Source organism: Anastrepha obliqua, chromosome 3 (genome assembly GCF_027943255.1).
Source record: "Anastrepha obliqua isolate idAnaObli1 chromosome 3, idAnaObli1_1.0, whole genome shotgun sequence".
Lineage (NCBI taxonomy): Eukaryota > Metazoa > Arthropoda > Insecta > Diptera > Tephritidae > Anastrepha > Anastrepha obliqua.
This window is the reverse complement of record NC_072894.1, coordinates 133977549-133996418: the sequence shown is the minus strand read 5'-3', so window position 1 is coordinate 133996418 and position 18870 is coordinate 133977549. Positions and strand designations below refer to the sequence as shown.

Here is an 18870-nt window from a genome sequence, read left to right as displayed (position 1 = left end):
CGCAGGACGCACAAAGTCCAAGGGACTCGGCGCCATTCACTTTCTAAACTCCTAGCAGTGTTTAACGGTCATTGGATGATCGGCACACATGCGGAAAAGCCAGGTTTACCATTTAACCTCCATTGTAGAAGAGGTGGAGACCTTTCAGAAGAGGAGACTATTGAGCACTTTCTTTGTAAATGTCCAGTTTTGGCAGGTAGAGATTAAGGTCACTAGGTGCTACTTTCTTCAACAGCCTGCGGCAGCGTGCCAACCTAAATCCCATCAATCTTCTCCATTACATCAGTAGCGGCCAGCTGTAGATATCTGGGCACATATTTGCATCCTACTTTTTATAAGAGGTAAATATTTATCACTAGACAGATTGCCCTGTTCACCTTAGCTCAAATGTTGTCTCATGATTTCAGTTATAACTAGTAATAAATGATATTTTACTTTGACGTCTTCAAGTTGTAAAGCAGTACTTCCAGTTTGTGTTTACTTAACTGAATTTTTGATTTACTATTCTTCTATTCACCACAAACTTTAATTAAACTTCCAACCCTTCTGCATGTGGCATCAATAGGAACTCCTTTGAACATAGAAACCCAATAAACTTTATTCAATTGAACACCTTTTTTGCCAATAGATGAATTGAAAAGACGCAAAGAATGAAAGGCGCTGACATAAAAACACCAGTGAAATAAATTCACTGGTGTATCAACCAACTTAACGCCGAACGACTAATGACAGCTCGGATTACGCAGCCACCCGTTGCTGAGGTGCTTCAACAGATTGAACGCGTACACGAAACAAGCGAAACGACGGCCAACCAGCAGAAACAAAACAGCTGACAAAAGTAAAATTAAATAGAAAAAACTAGAAAAAAAAGATGAAAAGGAAATGACACAGGAGTTGGGGTTCGTGTTGGGAGAAAATTGCGCATTAGCATGGCACTTGAACAGATGTCCTTGCATTTGAAATTCACAAAACTAAAAGCATTCAATGACTAACGGTGAGTCAACGCGTTAAATGGAAATAGATGGAATAGAAATAGCACCAGCAGACAGGAGCTAGCAGTCATAAGTACCTATGCAGCAGACTAGTGGCCAGAACTGAGTAATGTCTAGGTATCGATGTATATTAGGGTGGCCCAAAAAAGAAATTTGTTCTTGGTGCTAACCACTAACTTTGTTCTATGGCCAATAAAATTAGTCACCCAGATATATATATATACCTACATATATATTTAAATTTTATATTTACGGGATTCGCCAAGGCTTTGAAAATTACCATGAAAAAAATGCACTTTTCCATAAATTTTAAATAAAATGCTTGCAGATCGAATTATTTGAGCTGCTCTTTTAATTTCTAATTTCTCTTTATAAATCTCGGAAATTTCATACCCTAGGCTTTATTTAAAAAAGGGTCACCCTAATGCATATGCAAGTGGTGGTGACAGCAGCCAAATTCTCAATCGAATGACAGAAATGGCATGCAAGTACTCCAAGGTGGATAAGGCGGACGTAAGAAATGTGTTTTCTGTGAGTCGCGTGGATAGGCAGAGTGGAAGTTATTCGATAGTGGCTGGCAGCTGGTAGTTTTGTCACCCTCAACGCTGCCGTTGAATTGAAAAGCGGTAAAAGGTGCTGCGTGCTAATGCTGATGATGGTGATGAGAGTGAGAATGAAGATGAGCACAAGGATGCCCTTGCTGCTAAGAATTGCGAATTGCGTTGGTGGTGCGAAGATGCTGCTGTTGCCGCTGGTGGTATGTGGTAGCTACGGCATTAGTAGCGAAGAATATGCGACAATCACCAGCAACCACTGAAATATCCAAGCAACTGGCTTGACTTGAGTGATTGGCTGGCTCACTGACTGTCTGAGTGCCGGTTAAGCGGATTGGTGGCATACGAAATTTCACAGAATTTGAACTTATGGAGATTTGGACAGAGCAAGCGACTAGTGAGAGTAGAGGAAATAGAAGCAACAGCAGGTGAAGTGGCAGCTTTGGATTTAACACTTTTGGTTTGACGCTTATAGTTTTGTGTTTTGTTTTTGTGCTTTTGTTTTTTTCTTATTCCCCTTTTTTTATTTTACATCACTGTTTCCCGCATTTTGTTGTGTATTCAAATCGACTAAATCGCATGAAAAGCTGCATGCGCGTGCGTTTTCAATTTGCGGTGCCTTTAATTTTTGGCCACACAATGCGCCCTAATACAAGTACCTCCCTGTGTGTGTGTGTGTAAGCGCGTATCAGCGGTAGCACAAAAGCGCCATCGCATATCGATTACAATCGAGCACGTTTGCAATTTTTGCGGTGACTTTTTTAATGAAATTTCATTCAAAGATGAAAAGCGCGTTTACAGTGGGCGCGCAACAACAGCAAACAATGGAAGAAAAGAAATGTGCTAACGCGAATATAGGCCGCGCCAAGGGTTGATCTGATTGTTAGGCGTACCACAGAATAGCTGAAGTGGATCTGCACCTACACACACACACGCATACTCGCAAGTAAACATTTGGTTGTATGTAAAATCGTAATAAAAATTTGTCATCAGCTTAAAGTAGCAACAACAAGCGCAGCAAAATTCCCACATTCAACCCAAGTGGCATGCAGCGTTGCAGAGAGCGCACATTCGTACATGCAACACACACTCGCATACATTCCATTCATATTGTCAAACATGTCAAACCAATCGCAAATATTTGGTCGCATTAATTCATCACAATTGCAATCAGTCAAGCCGATCGATTGGCAGGCCATGCAAGGACAAATGCATGCTTACACACACATACACATACAAACATCTATGCCTATATAGGTAAGCATGCGCGTGCTGTGCGTTGCATTTACGTGGCTCACCCTCCATGTGAACATTTGTGCGTTGCGGTTTTTTCATTGCTGCTGCAAATTAAGTCAAGTTGAAAGATAAATTACCGGCTGTTGAGTGCTGCTGCTGTTCTTCAATGTTCAAACGTTGCATTGACGTGTATTGCAAATAGAATTAATTTGGGCAAACAAAAAAAATTGAAATAAAAAAAACAGAAAGAAAAAAATTAAAAAAGAAGCATTAAAAAACAAATCATCACTAGCATAATAGCGGGAGAATCTATGAAAAACTCGAATTGCATGTGTCGCAAACAATGCGTACCAATTACGCACACATACGCACTGATTGTGCGTAGTCGAGCGTAATGAAGAGCTGCCTGAATCGCTCTGGTTTTTTTGTTGCGTTCGCTGACTATGAATTCGGGTCTTCCTTTTCCTTGCTTATGCCACTCTGAGGCAAACAAATTTCTCTTGCAACAGTGTAAACAAATGCCAGAGTTCTGCAAATAGTCGCACGGAATAGTCAGTTATTTTTTAAAGGCTTAACAGGGAGTTGTGGGCCACAGAGATGCAAAGTTTCCGTTGATGAACTCGCTAAGATACAAATATTTCACCAAGAACTCGAATACACTCAGAAAGAAGTGTGATAAACAAGTCTCGTAGTAAACCTCAATGAGTTGAGTAGAGATGTAGATATGTCTGGCCAATCTGGTAGTCATGGTTGGTGTACTTCTAAGTGTTGCCATCGAGGTACTTCAACGGTATGGCGATCGCTATATTCGGTTTGTGTGCTTGCTTGCTGGTCTAGAGGACGGTCTGGTGCTAGTTTGGTTCGCGTGGTGGTCGATTCGATATATTTGACGATTTATGTATTTGCTCTGTCAGTCTGTAAAATGTCTCAATGTGGCCTGCTTAATCAGATGATTGGATGTATTTGTGTTCAGATTGGCGGTTTGTTTGGTCCCTGTTCTAGTGATAGGGAGTAGTAGTTATTGGGCCTGGTTATTGTTGTTGTTTGATCAGCATAACCAATCCCCATACTTGTACGGGGAATGCTGATGGAGTGACAGTCCTTGGCCAGATATACATCCGGCTCGTTCCGGTAACGTAGAACAGGCTTTCGTGGGGACGAGTAGTTTGATTGTTGCTTGCTGTCTGGTCCATCTGGCCTACTTTTGTGGCAGTCTGCTTGCAGTCTAACTATATCGTTCTGGTCCGTTTTACACATCCGGACTGGCTGGTTTACTTGCTAGTAAGTTTACTGGTATACTACTTGGTGATCTGCCGTCGTTCTGGGGTTAACCTGACCTGTATGCAACTCTGTTGCGCCTCTGATAAGTTTGCTGGTGTCCTTGGGCGGTGTGCTACCTGTTTTCTTGGTTCCGATGGCTTAATGTTTACCTGGTCGGTGTGATGGTAGCTTGGTGGAAGGTTGATTGGTTTGATCAGTTTGATGCTCTGTCTGGACGCTCTAGTAACTTGGGTAGTATAAGTGAAATATTCGTTACTTTGCGTGATGGATAGGGAAGGAGTTTGATACATTTTGCCCATTTTGTGATAGATTTCCTGGTATGTTTCATGAATTTGGTGCTCTATCTCATCGCCTTCTGATGGGTCTTAGCGGCTTGGCACTCTACCTGTTCTGTTATCACTTTAGTAGTCTATAAGGTGATTTCCTGTCTAGTCTGCTCGACGCTTTACAGGGGTAATCTGCTACTCTGATTCCTCAGTTTGGTTGTGAGTCTCTAGGCAGTGTAGTCGATATATTTCTTTGTCTGGCCGGTGTGTCGGTAAGTTGGTTGATATGGTTCGCTATGCAATCCGTATATAGGTCAGTTGGCCAGTGCGTTTGGTGGGCTTACTCTATATTTACCAGTGAATGGTTTGATCTGATGATCACTCGGTCGGTTGAGTTAAGATGTTGGATTTTCTGTTAGATCTGGAGATCTGTATGGTCGTTTTCACATTGTTACGGAGGTAGTTGTTATAACGGTTTGTTTCGTGAGTCTACCGGCGTTTTCTGTTGGAAGACCTCGTCTGTCCCATTGGCTGCTGGTACCTCAGTTTTTTGTTTTTATAAAATATTTTCGTGAGTCAAAAATTCGAGAAATTGAACAAGAGAGGACAATTTGTATCTTAAAACATCTGTAGTATGATTATAAGTCGGATATGCCTTAACATTAATATTCATAAACATTTTGTTTCGGTTTTTATTTTATTGTCCACTTATGCATTCACTTTGCTGTGCCGTTTAAATAGAGTATCATATTTCTTAAAAGGTTCATTACACTTGAAACTAAACGCAAACATAGCTAACGTAATTATTTTATGTGCGGCGCGTGAATGCTAGAATCATATTACATAAGTAAACACCGAAAAATTGTTATTGGCTTGCATTGACAAAAATTACTATAAAAACGCTTGTACATAGTATGTAAGATACAAGAAAGAAAACAATCGTTTTACAAGCTGGATGCCTAGCTTGAAATGATAAAATAAATAAATATATTTCAAATAACAAACAATACTTTCTTTAAATCAATACATTTCTTTACATGGCGATCCTGCCAGCTTGAGCATTGATTTTGCTAAGCTATTAAATGCAAGTTTCTTGCACAACCAAAGTGCAAAATGTTGCATGAGTGCTGACAATATCTGCACCAAAAATTGCAATATATTTGCAAGTGCCCTAAAAAGCACCAAATATTAAGTCCTGACGTGATCAGCCAAAACGATCCGTCAGCTGCGGAAGGAAGAACCTGGTTAAGCTATTACAACCAAAAAATAAAAATAGATGAACAACCCAGCTCAAGGGCCGCAACCAATCTCCTTGGAGGAATACAGGAGACGGAACGGCCTCAACAAAAAACCAAAAGAGGTTTCCATCCCAAAGGTGAGCAAGCCAAAAAGAAGAGGAGGCTACACCACCAGAATAAAGAGGGAAATAAGCATACTCATCAGGGAGGTAAACCAGCAGCCACCACCATCCTGGGAAAAAGCTAGCGCAATCTGGGAGCGCGTAACCCAACTGGAATTCCTGCTCCAGCAGAGAAAAGAAATCAAGTAAATATACATAAAACACTGTGCATGATTGAATGCAGACAGTTAGAGTCTGTAAGCGTTAACCGCTCGAGACAAAAATAAAATTTACTCAGAAGGTCATTTTTATGAAAATGTTTGAATTGTTATAATATGTTAAATATAATGTGTTTACTTAATGAATGAATTAACTTGAAAAAAAAAAAAAAAACAATACATAAATCTAATGTAAACAAACAAAATATATATTATATCCTTACATTACGGTATAAGGTCCCCAATAGATAGTCTTTCAGAAATGGTAAAAACCTTATCAAAAGTTGATAAACCCAATGCCAATGTAGTAAACGAAGTAGTCGTTAATACTGGCTTAAATTTAATATTCAGAAATTTGCTTAATTATAATCACAGTCATAACCTTATTGATATTAGCATTAAAATTATATGCTATGCATAATAAAAAACTAAAGAAAAAGTATATGAGTAGATCTAATGAGTTAGACAAAATATGAACAAATGGTCCGAAATTCATAAAACTTTACTGATAGAAAAGGAAAATTTCAAAAAATCGTTTAAATGTATCAATAAAAATATACAAATAAAACAGGAAACAGTTAAAAAACATTTAGAAAATTTAGTATTAGCATTAGAATCAATTAGAAATTTATCTTATATAAATTTCGAGCGACATACAAAGGATCATCAAAAAGAGGCTCTTGACATATTTTGGCAACTACGAGATCAATTAGTAAAAGTATTAGCCAAACACAACATCCAACAGGAAGTATCTCATTCGATTAATGAGAAAATTTCAATAAATATTATTGAAAACCCACCAGCTAATCTATTAACAAAGCTAGAAGCAGTTTCCTCAGAAACAGATTGTCCAATTACTAATTCAGAAATAGAGTCAGAAGAAGAAGGCGAAATGACACAAACAGTTGTGGAGTTTCTCAGCACGGCTGCAAAGCTAGTGACTGAATTCGATGGTAAACCAGAAAATCTACGGTCATTCTTAGATTCCTTAGAATTAGTTAAAGTGATCAAGGGTGAGCACGAAACTGTTGCTGTTTCACTCATAAAAACAAAATTAAAAGGGAATGCCAGAAATCTCATAGACACAGAAACAACAATCTCTGAAATAATCACAAAACTTAACAGGTCAGTTAAAGGAGAATCGGTAGAAGTATTAGCTGCAAAAATAATGAGTATCAGACAGAACAACAAACCAGCTAATAGTTATTGTAATGAGATAGAAGCTCTTACAAAAAACTTAGAAAATGCCTATATCACAGATGGGTTGTCGGCAGAACTCGCAAGCAAATACTCGACACAAACTGCAGTAAAAGCATAGACCAAAAACTGCAGCATTGAAAAAGTCAAATTAATAATGGAAACTGGCCATTTTACAAATATGAACGATGCGATAAGCAAATTCATTGGTAGCTGCTAGAAAAGATAATCACGTCGCGGACGCTTTGTCTCGCATTACAATCAATGACTTAAAAGAAATAAATGAAAAGAATCAAAATTTATACAAAATAATGACTAGATCAATGTCGAAAAATAACAGCAATCCAACTACACAGCAGCACATTAAAACATATGATAAGCCCAAAATATATGTCCCAATTAATAACACTGACGTCAGGAAATACAATAAATTAAAGAGTACACCCACGCGATGTTACGTCAAACGAGGAAAATCTATAATGGCATATATAAAAATTGATGACTTATTTGTTAATGGGAAAATTGACTTAGGACAATTCTTCTCTAGGCTCGACGAAGTGGCCGACAAATATGGCATTAATAACTTACAAGTGGCACCTAGCGAGAAAATTTTCGAATTTGTCTCGATTAATGATTTTAAAAATAAGGGCAATATGATATTAAATAAAGTAAAAGTAGCGCTACTGAATGAGGTGACCCACATTAATGATGCTAAAACTGTAATGGACATTCTAAAAAGATACCACGATGACCCTATAGAAGGCGGTCATTGCGGAATTTTCAGAACACTTATGAAAATTAAAAGACATTACTTCTGGAAAAAAATGTCAAAAGATGTTGCTAAGTACGTAAAAACTTGCGAAAAATGCTAAAAAACCAAAATAACAAAGCATTTAAAAAGCCCCATGACTATAACACCAACACCTACAGGTATATTTGATACAGTTATTGTAGACACAATAGACCCACTACCTACAACAATTAATGGCAATACTTATGCAGTCACAATAATATGCGACATGGCAAAATATTTAGTCACGATACCCATTCAAGACAAAAACGCCAAGACAGTGGCGAAAGCAATATTTGAAAAGTTTATTCTTACCTACGGTCCAATGAAGACGTTCATTTCGGGCATGGGTACAGAATACAAAAATTCAATACTAACAGAGCTATGTGAATTGCTAAAAATAGAGAAAATTAATTCAACTGCTTACCACCACCAAACACTAGGAGTAATAGAAAGATCACATAAAACTTTCAATCAATACGTAAGATCTTACATATCGATTGACAAAAATGACTGGGATGAGTGGCTACAATACTTCACATCAGTGGCGGATCCAGGATTTCATAAAGGGGGGGGGGTCCGGGGTATTTTAGAAGGTAACTGTAACTGACGTTTCTGGACAAGCTTTAGCGAATTCTATCAAGGATTACCTGATCGACATCGGCGTGGATTGTTCTTTTATGTATGGCCAAGGATATGACGGAGCTCCAGCAATGAGTGGCGAATTTCACGGAGCACAGGCTTATTTGAAATCATTTTTTCCTCTTGCAATTTATGTGCATTGCGCTGCACATAGCTTCTGTTTAACAATTAATGCAGCTTGCGAAGTAACCAGTATTGAAAACGCGTTGGGGACTGTGGGATCAATTGAAGCATTTTTTCACTGGCCCAAGAGACAAAGCATCTTGAAGAACGAAATTGCCAAAATGACGAATAAAAGTGAAAAAAGTAGAAAAAAATTGAAGTCTATCTGTCCTACAAGATGGGCTCAATCTCATGAAGCTGTATCAACGTACGTCGAACTTCAACCGTCTGTTATTGAAGCGTTAGAAGAAATAAAAACATGGAAGGATCGAGATACTTCACGCACAGCATCTCAACTTTTGACCGCAATTTTCACAGTCGAATTTCAAATGTCCTGCCAAATAATGGAATCGATTAATTCCCTCGTTCTACCATTAAGTCGAGAATTGCAGTTGAAGAATCAAGATCTAGGAGAAGCAACAAAATTGGCTGATGATGCTTTGAATGATTTCAAGGAAAAGCGGGAAAACGTAGATTCATGCTTCCACATTGTTTATGAAAAAGTTTCTGAAATTTGTTCTAAATACGAAATTGAAATGAAAACGCCTCGTCGATGCCCAGGACAAAAATACCGTTGCAACATTGAAACGCAAACAGTTGAAGAATACTACAAAATCGCATTCTACATTCCATTTCTCGATACGTACATTTGTCATCTCCAGAGTCGGTTTCAAAAACACAAAACAGTCTTTCAAAGTGTCGGACAGCTGTTTCTCAAACAAGAATTTGATGAAAAAAAATGCGCCGATCTTTACCTATTTTACGAAGAAGTATTGGATTGTTCCGAGAGTAATTTCATTTCAGAAGTCAAAATGTGGAGACAACGAATCCGCAATCAGAACATCGAAAATTCACTTGATGCATTATCAGTAAGTAGCTCCTAATATAGAAAAAGCAATTTAACTGTGGATTTGAACAGAATAAGGTACATAAATATTTCTATTGAGAATTTAAGCAGAAGCAATTTTTTCAGATCATGAATAATGAAACTTTCAAAAACGTCAACAAAATGTTGCGAATTTTGGCAGTGTTACCTGTGACAACAGCAACTCCAGAACGATCGTTTTCGACCTTAAGAAGGATAAAGGATTATCTGAGAAACACAATGGGACAGGAGCGTCTCAACGGTCTTGCATCTTTGAACATCCATCATCGCATTGATTTAACTGATGAGGAAATTCTCAGAAAGTTTTTTGAGAAGCCTCGAAAATTTAAAAGTGTTTAAAACCTCTTGTATATTGTTCATCATCTATCGATTTGTCAAAAAGATATTTAATAACACAGTCCTGCGAGGTACAGTTTCTAAAATGGCTATGGTGCTTCTTGAAGGTTTTTTTGTGTTAAAAACGAATCTGATCTTGAAAATGCTCCAGCACGTCAGGACTTTTGGCAATTTGTGGTTAAATAGTCAAGAAATGCCGATTTTGGACATTTTATCATTTTCTTAACGCCCTCTTTAATGGCGCAACAGATTCTTAGAAAACTATGTATGTTCGACATTGGTGTCGATGATTACAAATCTGGTGTTAGTTTTTTAAAATTAAAAATGGCTGATCCAATATGGCGGACGATCTTTCGAAAATTTAATGTAATTCGCTTGAAACTTGTTATGCATGTCTAAAAGTCTTAAATTCAAAATAGTATAACTTTTTTTTCATTCATCCTAGAAGTCTTTTAAAAAATGGATTTTAAAGCTACAGAGTATTACTTTGCGATTCCGTTGTGGAAAATAAAAAAAAAAATTTACCTTACTCAAAAAAAATTCATAAAGATGTCCAAAATCGGCATTTCTTGACTATTTAACCACAAATTGCCAAAAGTTCTGACGTGCTGGAGCATTTTCAAGATCAAATTCGTTTTCAGCACAAAAAAAACTTCAAGAGACACTCGTAGCCGTTTTAGAAATTGGACAAAAATGAAATTACGCAGGCCCGTGTAATTATTCAAAATTTTGAATTGCGTCCGTCGTATTATAATTGTTTTTATTATAAAATAAATTAAAACTGGAAGAAAAATTTAATAAACTGCTAATGCATATAAAAAAATATTGTTTTTTTTAACTTGACTCATACAGAATTGAAACATAAAATTTTAGAGCATGATTCCAATGGGGGGGTCCGGACCCGAAAACCCCCCCCCCCCCGTGGATCCGCCACTGCTTCACATACTGTTTTAACACCACTCCTTCTACAGTACATGACTATTGTCCGTATGAATTAGTTTTTGGAAAAACACCAAACATGTTTCAGCAGTTCAAAAATGTAGACCAAATTACTCCATTATATAACATAGATAACTACGCTAGAGAAGTAAAATTTAGGCTAGAAGTAGCACATAAAAGAGCTCGCAATATGATAGACATAGCTAAAATTAAGCAAAAAACATGTTATGATAAAAATAGTTTAGATCACAATTTTAGCATAGGCAATTTAGTTTTACTTAGGAATGAAGTGGCCCATAAACTGGAACCCCAATATTGTGGGCCTTATACCATTAAAGCAATAGATAATAAAAATAATGTTACTATAGTCGATAAGTTATCTTTAAAAGAACAAATAGTTCACAAAAATAGGCTTAAGATTTATCAACAATAAGTAGTTTTAAAGACGCGTCTAAACTTAGAAAATTAATACAATATATACATATATGTATATAAAATTAAGATTACTCTTATGTACATATTTTTATTTCAACAATTCAATGTAAAAGAACAAAAAAAAAGTTGTATGAGCATTCTTCCGAAGAAGGGAGGTGTAGTATGATTATAAGTCGGATATGCCTTAACATTAATATTCATAAACATTTTGTTTTGGTTTTTATTTTATTGTCCACTTATGCATTCACTTTGCTGTGCCGTTTAAATAGAGTATCATATTTCTTAAAAGGTTCATTACACTTGAAACTAAACGCAAACATAGCTAACGTAATTATTTTATGTGCGGCGCGTGAATGCTAGAATCATATTACATATGTAAGTAAACACCGAAAAATTGTTATTGGCTTGCATTGACAAAAATTACTATAAAAACGCTTGTACATAGTATGTAAGATACAAGAAAGAAAACAATCGTTTTACAAGCTGGATGTCTAGCTTGAAATGATAAAATAAATAAATATATTTCAAATAACAAACAATACTTTCTTTAAATCAATACATTTCTTTACACATCTACTTAGTTACGTAGTTAAAGTTATTTTGCTATAATAGATTTTTCTATTTACAAAACTTTAATTCCCATAAATTGAATTAAAAGTTAAATCGAAGTTAAATTCCACACAATTTTCAATAAATAAAAGAATTTTAAAAATGTCTGTATTTTGGCTGGTAGCTTTCAACTTGCGAACCAAATTATATAGCATTAGGCCGCCCCGAAGTTTTCATATAAAAAAACGCAAATTTGCCATAAATAAATTTGCTAAATTTGCGCATTGCCACTGTAACTACACGAACAAAATATGTGCATACGTATGTACGCATACAATGATGCTTATGTGACTGTTCCTCGCACATAAGCATTCACTGCAAATTACGCTATTTACGCAAATTTTATTGCGATCATTTTTTGACACCCTTCCTGCTTTATTTTGGTTATTTTTGTTATTTAGAAGACTCGAACGAAGAGTACAAAGCCAAGACATTTTAACCCTTTTAGGGCGTTTATTTTTAAGTAAAAAAATTGCCAAAATAAATGTGCGAAAATAGTCGGCAAACGGCCAAGCAAATGCGAACGGTCACACATGGCGATGAATGCGCCTGGGGATATGCTTGTGCATTTGGCTAAATGTATGCTAATCTCGCTGTCGTTGTGTGCGGTGTGGCATTGTATTAGGATGCTAAAACATTTTTTCTGCACATGAATTTGCCGAATTCGTGTGTGCGCTATGGGATTTTCAATTTCCGCACTAAATCAGCCAATTTTTGAAAATATTTTTTCCTTTCGATATTTTACACATTTTTTTAACCTTCTTTCGCCCTTCTTACACATGTGTTTCATGTGTTTATAGCTTATTTTTAGCTGTTTATAGCAGCTTTCTTCTGTCTTTCATGGCCTGCTTTGCTTGTGTTTGTGTTATATTTTATTTAATAGCTTCCTTTGCTCCAAAACAATTCGCTTTTCACCCTTTTATTCACCCTCGGGCCATTTATTTGTCGCTTTGTCTATTTTGTGTAACTTTTTTCTCTGCCTTTGTGTATATAAATACATACACATATTCGGCTCTATGTCTTTACAATATATTTGTTTGTCTTTATGCGCCTTTGTCAGTCACAATTTGACGCCATTATCTACGTTAAACGACCTCTCGCCTCAATAAGCAATCACTGTGATTGAACAGCGCATCCCGTTGCTCACCATTCCTCCCGGCTACTTCATGTTTACATACATACACACATATCGACATTCATTGATGAGTATGTACAAGCGCTCTTCTAAATAAAGTTGTAAACTCAAAGACGTGCGACATTATCGAAGATGTGTGTATTTTTGAATGAAGACAGCAATTCCGTGGCGGAACCAAAATAAAAACAAATATACATTTATTTTAAAAATGTATCCATGTCACGCTTACGGCCGCGGATTTCTTTGCAAAAATTGTTTAAGTGGATTTGCACGAGATTTTTAGGCTTTACAGCAATGCAAAATATTTCCTTCAGAGATTTGACAGCAGCAGAAATTTGACAAAAGTTTAAAAATTTGCGCTTCCGGATTAAAGATTTTACTAAATTTGTACTAGGGTAGTTTGAATAGAATATATGAAGAATAAATAAATTTCAATACTTAACTCTCACTCTTAAGAACCTATATGAATTGAAAAAAAGTTGGAAATATTCGTTTGCTTAAAAAATCTTCATTTAGAAGTGACATACTTTTTATATGGAAAAATACACTTTTTCGTAGATTTGGTAGAGAAATCAAAAAACAATATGTATTTAAAGGGGTTTCCAATAACAGGTGTTATTTTGAATAGCCCGCTATTTCGGTAGATGTCACTTTTGAAGCTGTCATTTTTTGATATTTGACAAGTAGAAACTACGCCATTAATAAAAATGGAACGATATGCGCTTAAACAACGCATTGAAATTATTAAAATTCACTATAAAAATGGTGAAAATTTGGGAGACACGGTTTGTAAAACTCGAACATTTTTCTGTCATCGTGAAGCACCTTGTCGGACTGCAATACAGAAATTGGTGAGGAATAAAACCCGTGCACGTGGCTCAAGAACAGCTGAAAATATTGCTGTTGTAGCCGAAAGTGTTGAAGAAAACCCAGGATTGTCCATTCCTCGTCGTTCTTTGGAATTCCACACATTCCACAAACGTCATTACACCGCTTAAGGCTTATGAAGTCCATTTAACACAAGCACTCAAGCCGGTTGATCATCAACAACGTCGTATCTTGGCAGATTGGGTCATTGAAATGCATGAAAATTATCCGGAATTTATATGGCCGGAATTGGATGGTATTGATCTGGACAACGCTCATTTTCAACAAGACGGCGCTACAAGCCACACAAGCTAAGAAACCATTGATCTTTTATCAAAATAACAGCTCTTATTTGCTTTATTTTTTTCAAGACTTCAATTCACAATACTCAGGAATTATTTTTTAATTTTCTATACAGTTTAATACTTAATTATACAATTTGTTGTATAAAATTTGGGGGAAAAAAATATAATGCTCCCAGAAATTCCACAAAATGTAGAAACGCGAAAAATCGTTTGCTGAAATTATTCAATTTGACTTAGTTCCCCATAAATTTGTCACAACCATGGCTTCATCCCTGGTAAATCGATTGTTTCAAATGTGGCTGTTATCAGATTGCATATCAGCTTTTGACAAAGATTGTTGTAGGAAAAGTTTTATTTCATCTGTATTATCTAAAAAGTAAAAAAAAACCAAAAATCAAAAATCAAAAAGAAACAAATAGTTCTAAACTTCACTCAAGTGTAATTAATGATTTTTCAACAGCCAACTGCGCTGAAAGTTTCCAACTACATACATAATTATATACCAGAAAGCATATGTTTTAACTGAAAGTAAGGCACTCATATTTGCTCTCACTTTTAATGTAATTACTTTGTGGTTATGTGCATTTCGATACGAACGCCTCAAATGGTATGGAAAACTGCCACTTGTGTGGTATAATCGTTGGTTTTCTCAATGGCATTCTGGTTTCTTGTTGAGAGTCAGGGGAAAGATCGGTGGAAGTAGTATTGGTAATTGTATGGCAAAAAACAAGTAAAATTATGTAGAGGTATGCAATCGGTTTGAAACAATTGAAACCCAATTGGGTATCATTACACGGAAGAGACTTTTACTTAGTGGAAGTGGAAGATTTTGACTGCATGCGATGAAAATATAAAATTAATAATAACGAAAAAGCCGTAAACTTTTATGTAGAATTATAGCAAAGCCTCAGTCATTATTAAAATAAAAGTAAGGAGAAAATCTGAATTGCGCTAATTTTCAAATTTGGAAAACCAAATTTTGTTAAAATTTTACGTAAAGTTTTTTTTCCTAATTGAATTATTAATAATGAAAGAATTATGAAAAAAATGTCCCCAAAAAAACTTTTCCTAAACTAAGTTTCCTAAACATTTTTTTATAAAGTATATTTTGTCTTAAAAGTACTCTTTCTCTAGTCTCAGCTATTTTTAAAACAATCTGAAAAAATTTGAGGGGAGGAAGATTTTCAAAAAAAAAAAAAGATTTTTTCCAAAAATTTTTCCTAAAAAATGTTTTAATTTAAAAACATAACACATTTCTAAAAAAATATTTTTTCCTAAAAAATGTTCCTAAAATAAGTTTCCTAAAAACCTTTTTTTAAATTTATTTTATCTTAATAATACCCTTTCCCTATCTCAGCTATTTTTAAAAATTTGAAAAAAAGAAATTGAGGGGAGAGTGAAGAAAAAATTAAACAAATTTTCCCAAATATTTTGAATAAGAGAAAATTATTATTTTCCTAAAAAGTGTTTTCATATTAAAAAATGAAGGAAACCATTTTTTTAAACAGTTTAGCATAAGTTTAGGAAATAATTTTTTCCAAAAAACTTTTTTTAAGTATATTTTATTTTAAAATCTTTCTTTCTTAGTCTTATACATTATTAAGAAAAAATCAGAAAAAAATTTGAGGGGAGGGTGATTTTCAAAAATAAAAAATAATAATTTCCCAAAAATTCGGAATAACAAAAATTATTACAATATTTTCCTAAAAAAAGTCTTATTTTTCGAAAATTATGAAAATAAATTTTTTCTCCCAAAAAATTTTCCTAAATAAGTTTCTTAAAAACTTTTTTTAAGTATATTTTACCTTAAAAGTACTCTTTCTCTAGTCTCCTATATTATTAAAACATTTGGTAAGTGATTTTCAATTTATTATAAACAATATTTTTTTCATAAATACGTTTTCCTAAAATAAGTTGTAAGGTTATCATATACATTTATACATCCGGGAAAAAAGGAAACGCACTTGTAAATGCTACGGTTGCTTTATTTCAACTAACTATACATATGAAAACTAAGAATAACGATTGAACAATATGTACATGGTTTGCTATGATTCTTACAATCATGGGTTGCTATGATTCCTACATAAGTTTCCTAAAGGAAGTATATTTTACCTTATATATTTTTCTAACTGTTAAAACGTACCCTTTCTCTGGTATTTCTTTTTAAAATTCTTTACCAGAATTTATTTAATACCTAAAAATTAATACATTTTTTTTAATTTCTTACTTCCTATTATACTCAAGCCCACAAGTTTACCAATTTTTAGAAGAATTAACGCCTATGCCCAAAATACTTGAATCACTTGACAAGGAATCACTCACTCCACACTTAGTCCCTCATTGTTTCTTAAGGGGTCCCGGTGGTCTAGAGCTCGAAAATTTAGGGTACCTGTATTTTTAGGAGTTTACAAAAAAAAAAAATGAAGAACGATATTTAAATTTTTTAAACTTAAAAGCTTTAAAGTTAAATGAACTTCTTTTACATACAAAAATGAAAACAAATTTTTTATTTTAATTTTAAACATTTTAAAAATTGGGCTGAAGTTGACCCTCCCGAAAAATTGGACCTGGACGGTGTTGTCCACAAAAACCTGCAGCATTATTAATCAGTATGACTGTAGCTATGTCCCGTACTGAATTGAAAAAAAAAAATTGACAAAATGGCGCGGTTTTAAGATTCACGCTTTAAAGCTCAGGTTTGTCCAGTTTTTTAATAAAAAAAATACGAAATAATTGAAAAAATAATATGATTCTAGTGCAACCGATAGCCATTGATGTTGTGAACACTATACTAAGATTTAAGATGATTCGATTGAATAGTTTTTTTGTTTTGACAACACCAGGCCGAAAAAAGTAGTTTTGAGATAATTGAGTCTAAAGTTTTTTTCATTGATGCCGCCTGTAGAATAAAAAATACTGGGAATATCCTTCCAAAAATTTGACAGTATATTCTTAAAAGTCAAAACTTTCGAAACTAAAAAAAACGATTTTTTGAAAATTCTAGACCACCCTTAAGTAAAACTTTACAACAGGAGCTTGATGTGTGAATGAAAAATTCTAATGGTAATGTTAATTCAAGGTGGTGTAAAATTATTTATCCAAAATATTCGTAATATTAAAAATATAAAATTCAAATAGAATAGCGTTTGGAGAAAAAAATGTTTGATAACATTTGCACATAACAAATCCGATATTGGTTAGCTAAACAAAAGCATAACCTTTAAACTCGCCATCTGTTCAGTTTCACTAAAAGCGAGCCGTAATATTTTTAAATATGCAACAACAAAATGAATTTCTATGAACTTTAAATTGCAACACTCCACCTTTTCAATTACTCCAGCTCATAAACCACAAATCATCGTTGGATCGCTCATTTTATCGCACGCATTCCCTGTCTGTCCCTCACCATCATTTCTTCGTTTGTTGAAAACAAAAAGAGCCCCAGCTTTTGTTGCCCGTGCGCGAGAGTGCGCCAAATATTTTTGTTTAGTGGCAAATTAAAAATTCAAACAATGTGTTGATGCTTCACACCCAACATGACCGCCAACATATCTGCATATCCATACATACTTAAACATACTCACACATATGCATAACTTAACTTTTTCCAACTGCCACAACAGCTTCTGCCTATCTCATAAGCATAATTAATATGCAAAAACAACAAAAGCGCAAATGCTGCTAACAACCCGCGGCTCATACACACTGACATACATACATGCCAGCTCAGACATATTTTTATATATAAAGGTTCACTTATCTGTTTGGGTTAGTGAAGAAAACAGCTATCGAAGCTAACTGCAAGGTGGTGAAAACTGTTGCTGCCAACAGCGCTTGACTTGTCGCTGATGAGATGTCTGTTGGTCGGGTCGTTGGCGTTAGTGGTGGAGACTGTGGAAAGTGAATTTGTGGGTTTGCCGTTGTCGTCTCCTTCAGTTTTTTTGACCAAACAAGCATACATTTGAGGCTTCATTATCACTGCTTCCATGTCATCCCTTCCGGAGGACTCGCTTTTATTTTATTGTATTATGAATTCGCTCATTTGTTCATTCAGAGGCGATTTTGGTTAAAGGTACGCACATACATAGACATATTTGAGTAGACAAAATTACAAAATTACATATGCGAGTGCATTAGGGTGCATCACTTTTGATACAAACAAAAAACAAAAAAAATCGGATCTGTTTTTAGGTGGGAATTTTAGAAGCCTTAATATTTTAAGACATTTGCAAATATATCTCGAAAAAATATTAAGTTTTACATTAGATAGAGCCTATGGAGAGTTACAAGTGAAATACATCTCATTTTTGTTGCTCCTTTAATAAAAATTTTAAGCAAATCTCTTTAGGGTAAACTCTTCTATCTGTAGTCTGAGGAGATTTTAGGAAAAATCATTTTATAAATTAATTTTAAATATTTATTTACATAACAAAAAAAAATCGATTTTACAGGTATTTTGAAGTCTTCCAACTCATGGAAATCTTAATAATTTTCCGAAATATTTTTGTGGAATAATAAATTTTATAAGAACCATTTACTTTTTGACGCACTCTAATACACATATTTGTATATAAGTTCGTATGTGTTTTGTTAGCTTTGAAAGTATTGCTATTTACATATATTTAATAATTATGCGGTCTCCTTCTGTTAGAAGCCAGCAAAAGCCACTATATCCGCG

The 18870-nt window shown here is 34.8% G+C and overlaps 1 protein-coding gene across 1 annotated transcript; it reads left to right on the top strand.

The window, feature by feature from the left end:
* The first annotated feature begins 9455 nt into the window (after positions 1-9455).
* Positions 9456-10036, top strand: LOC129240220 (52 kDa repressor of the inhibitor of the protein kinase-like). The gene is made up of 2 exons (XM_054875873.1): positions 9456-9546; positions 9651-10036. The coding sequence occupies exons 1-2, from the start codon at positions 9490-9492 to the stop codon at positions 9900-9902; spliced, it is 309 nt and encodes a 102-aa protein (XP_054731848.1). The 5' UTR covers positions 9456-9489; the 3' UTR covers positions 9903-10036.
* The last annotated feature ends 8834 nt before the right edge of the window (positions 10037-18870 follow it).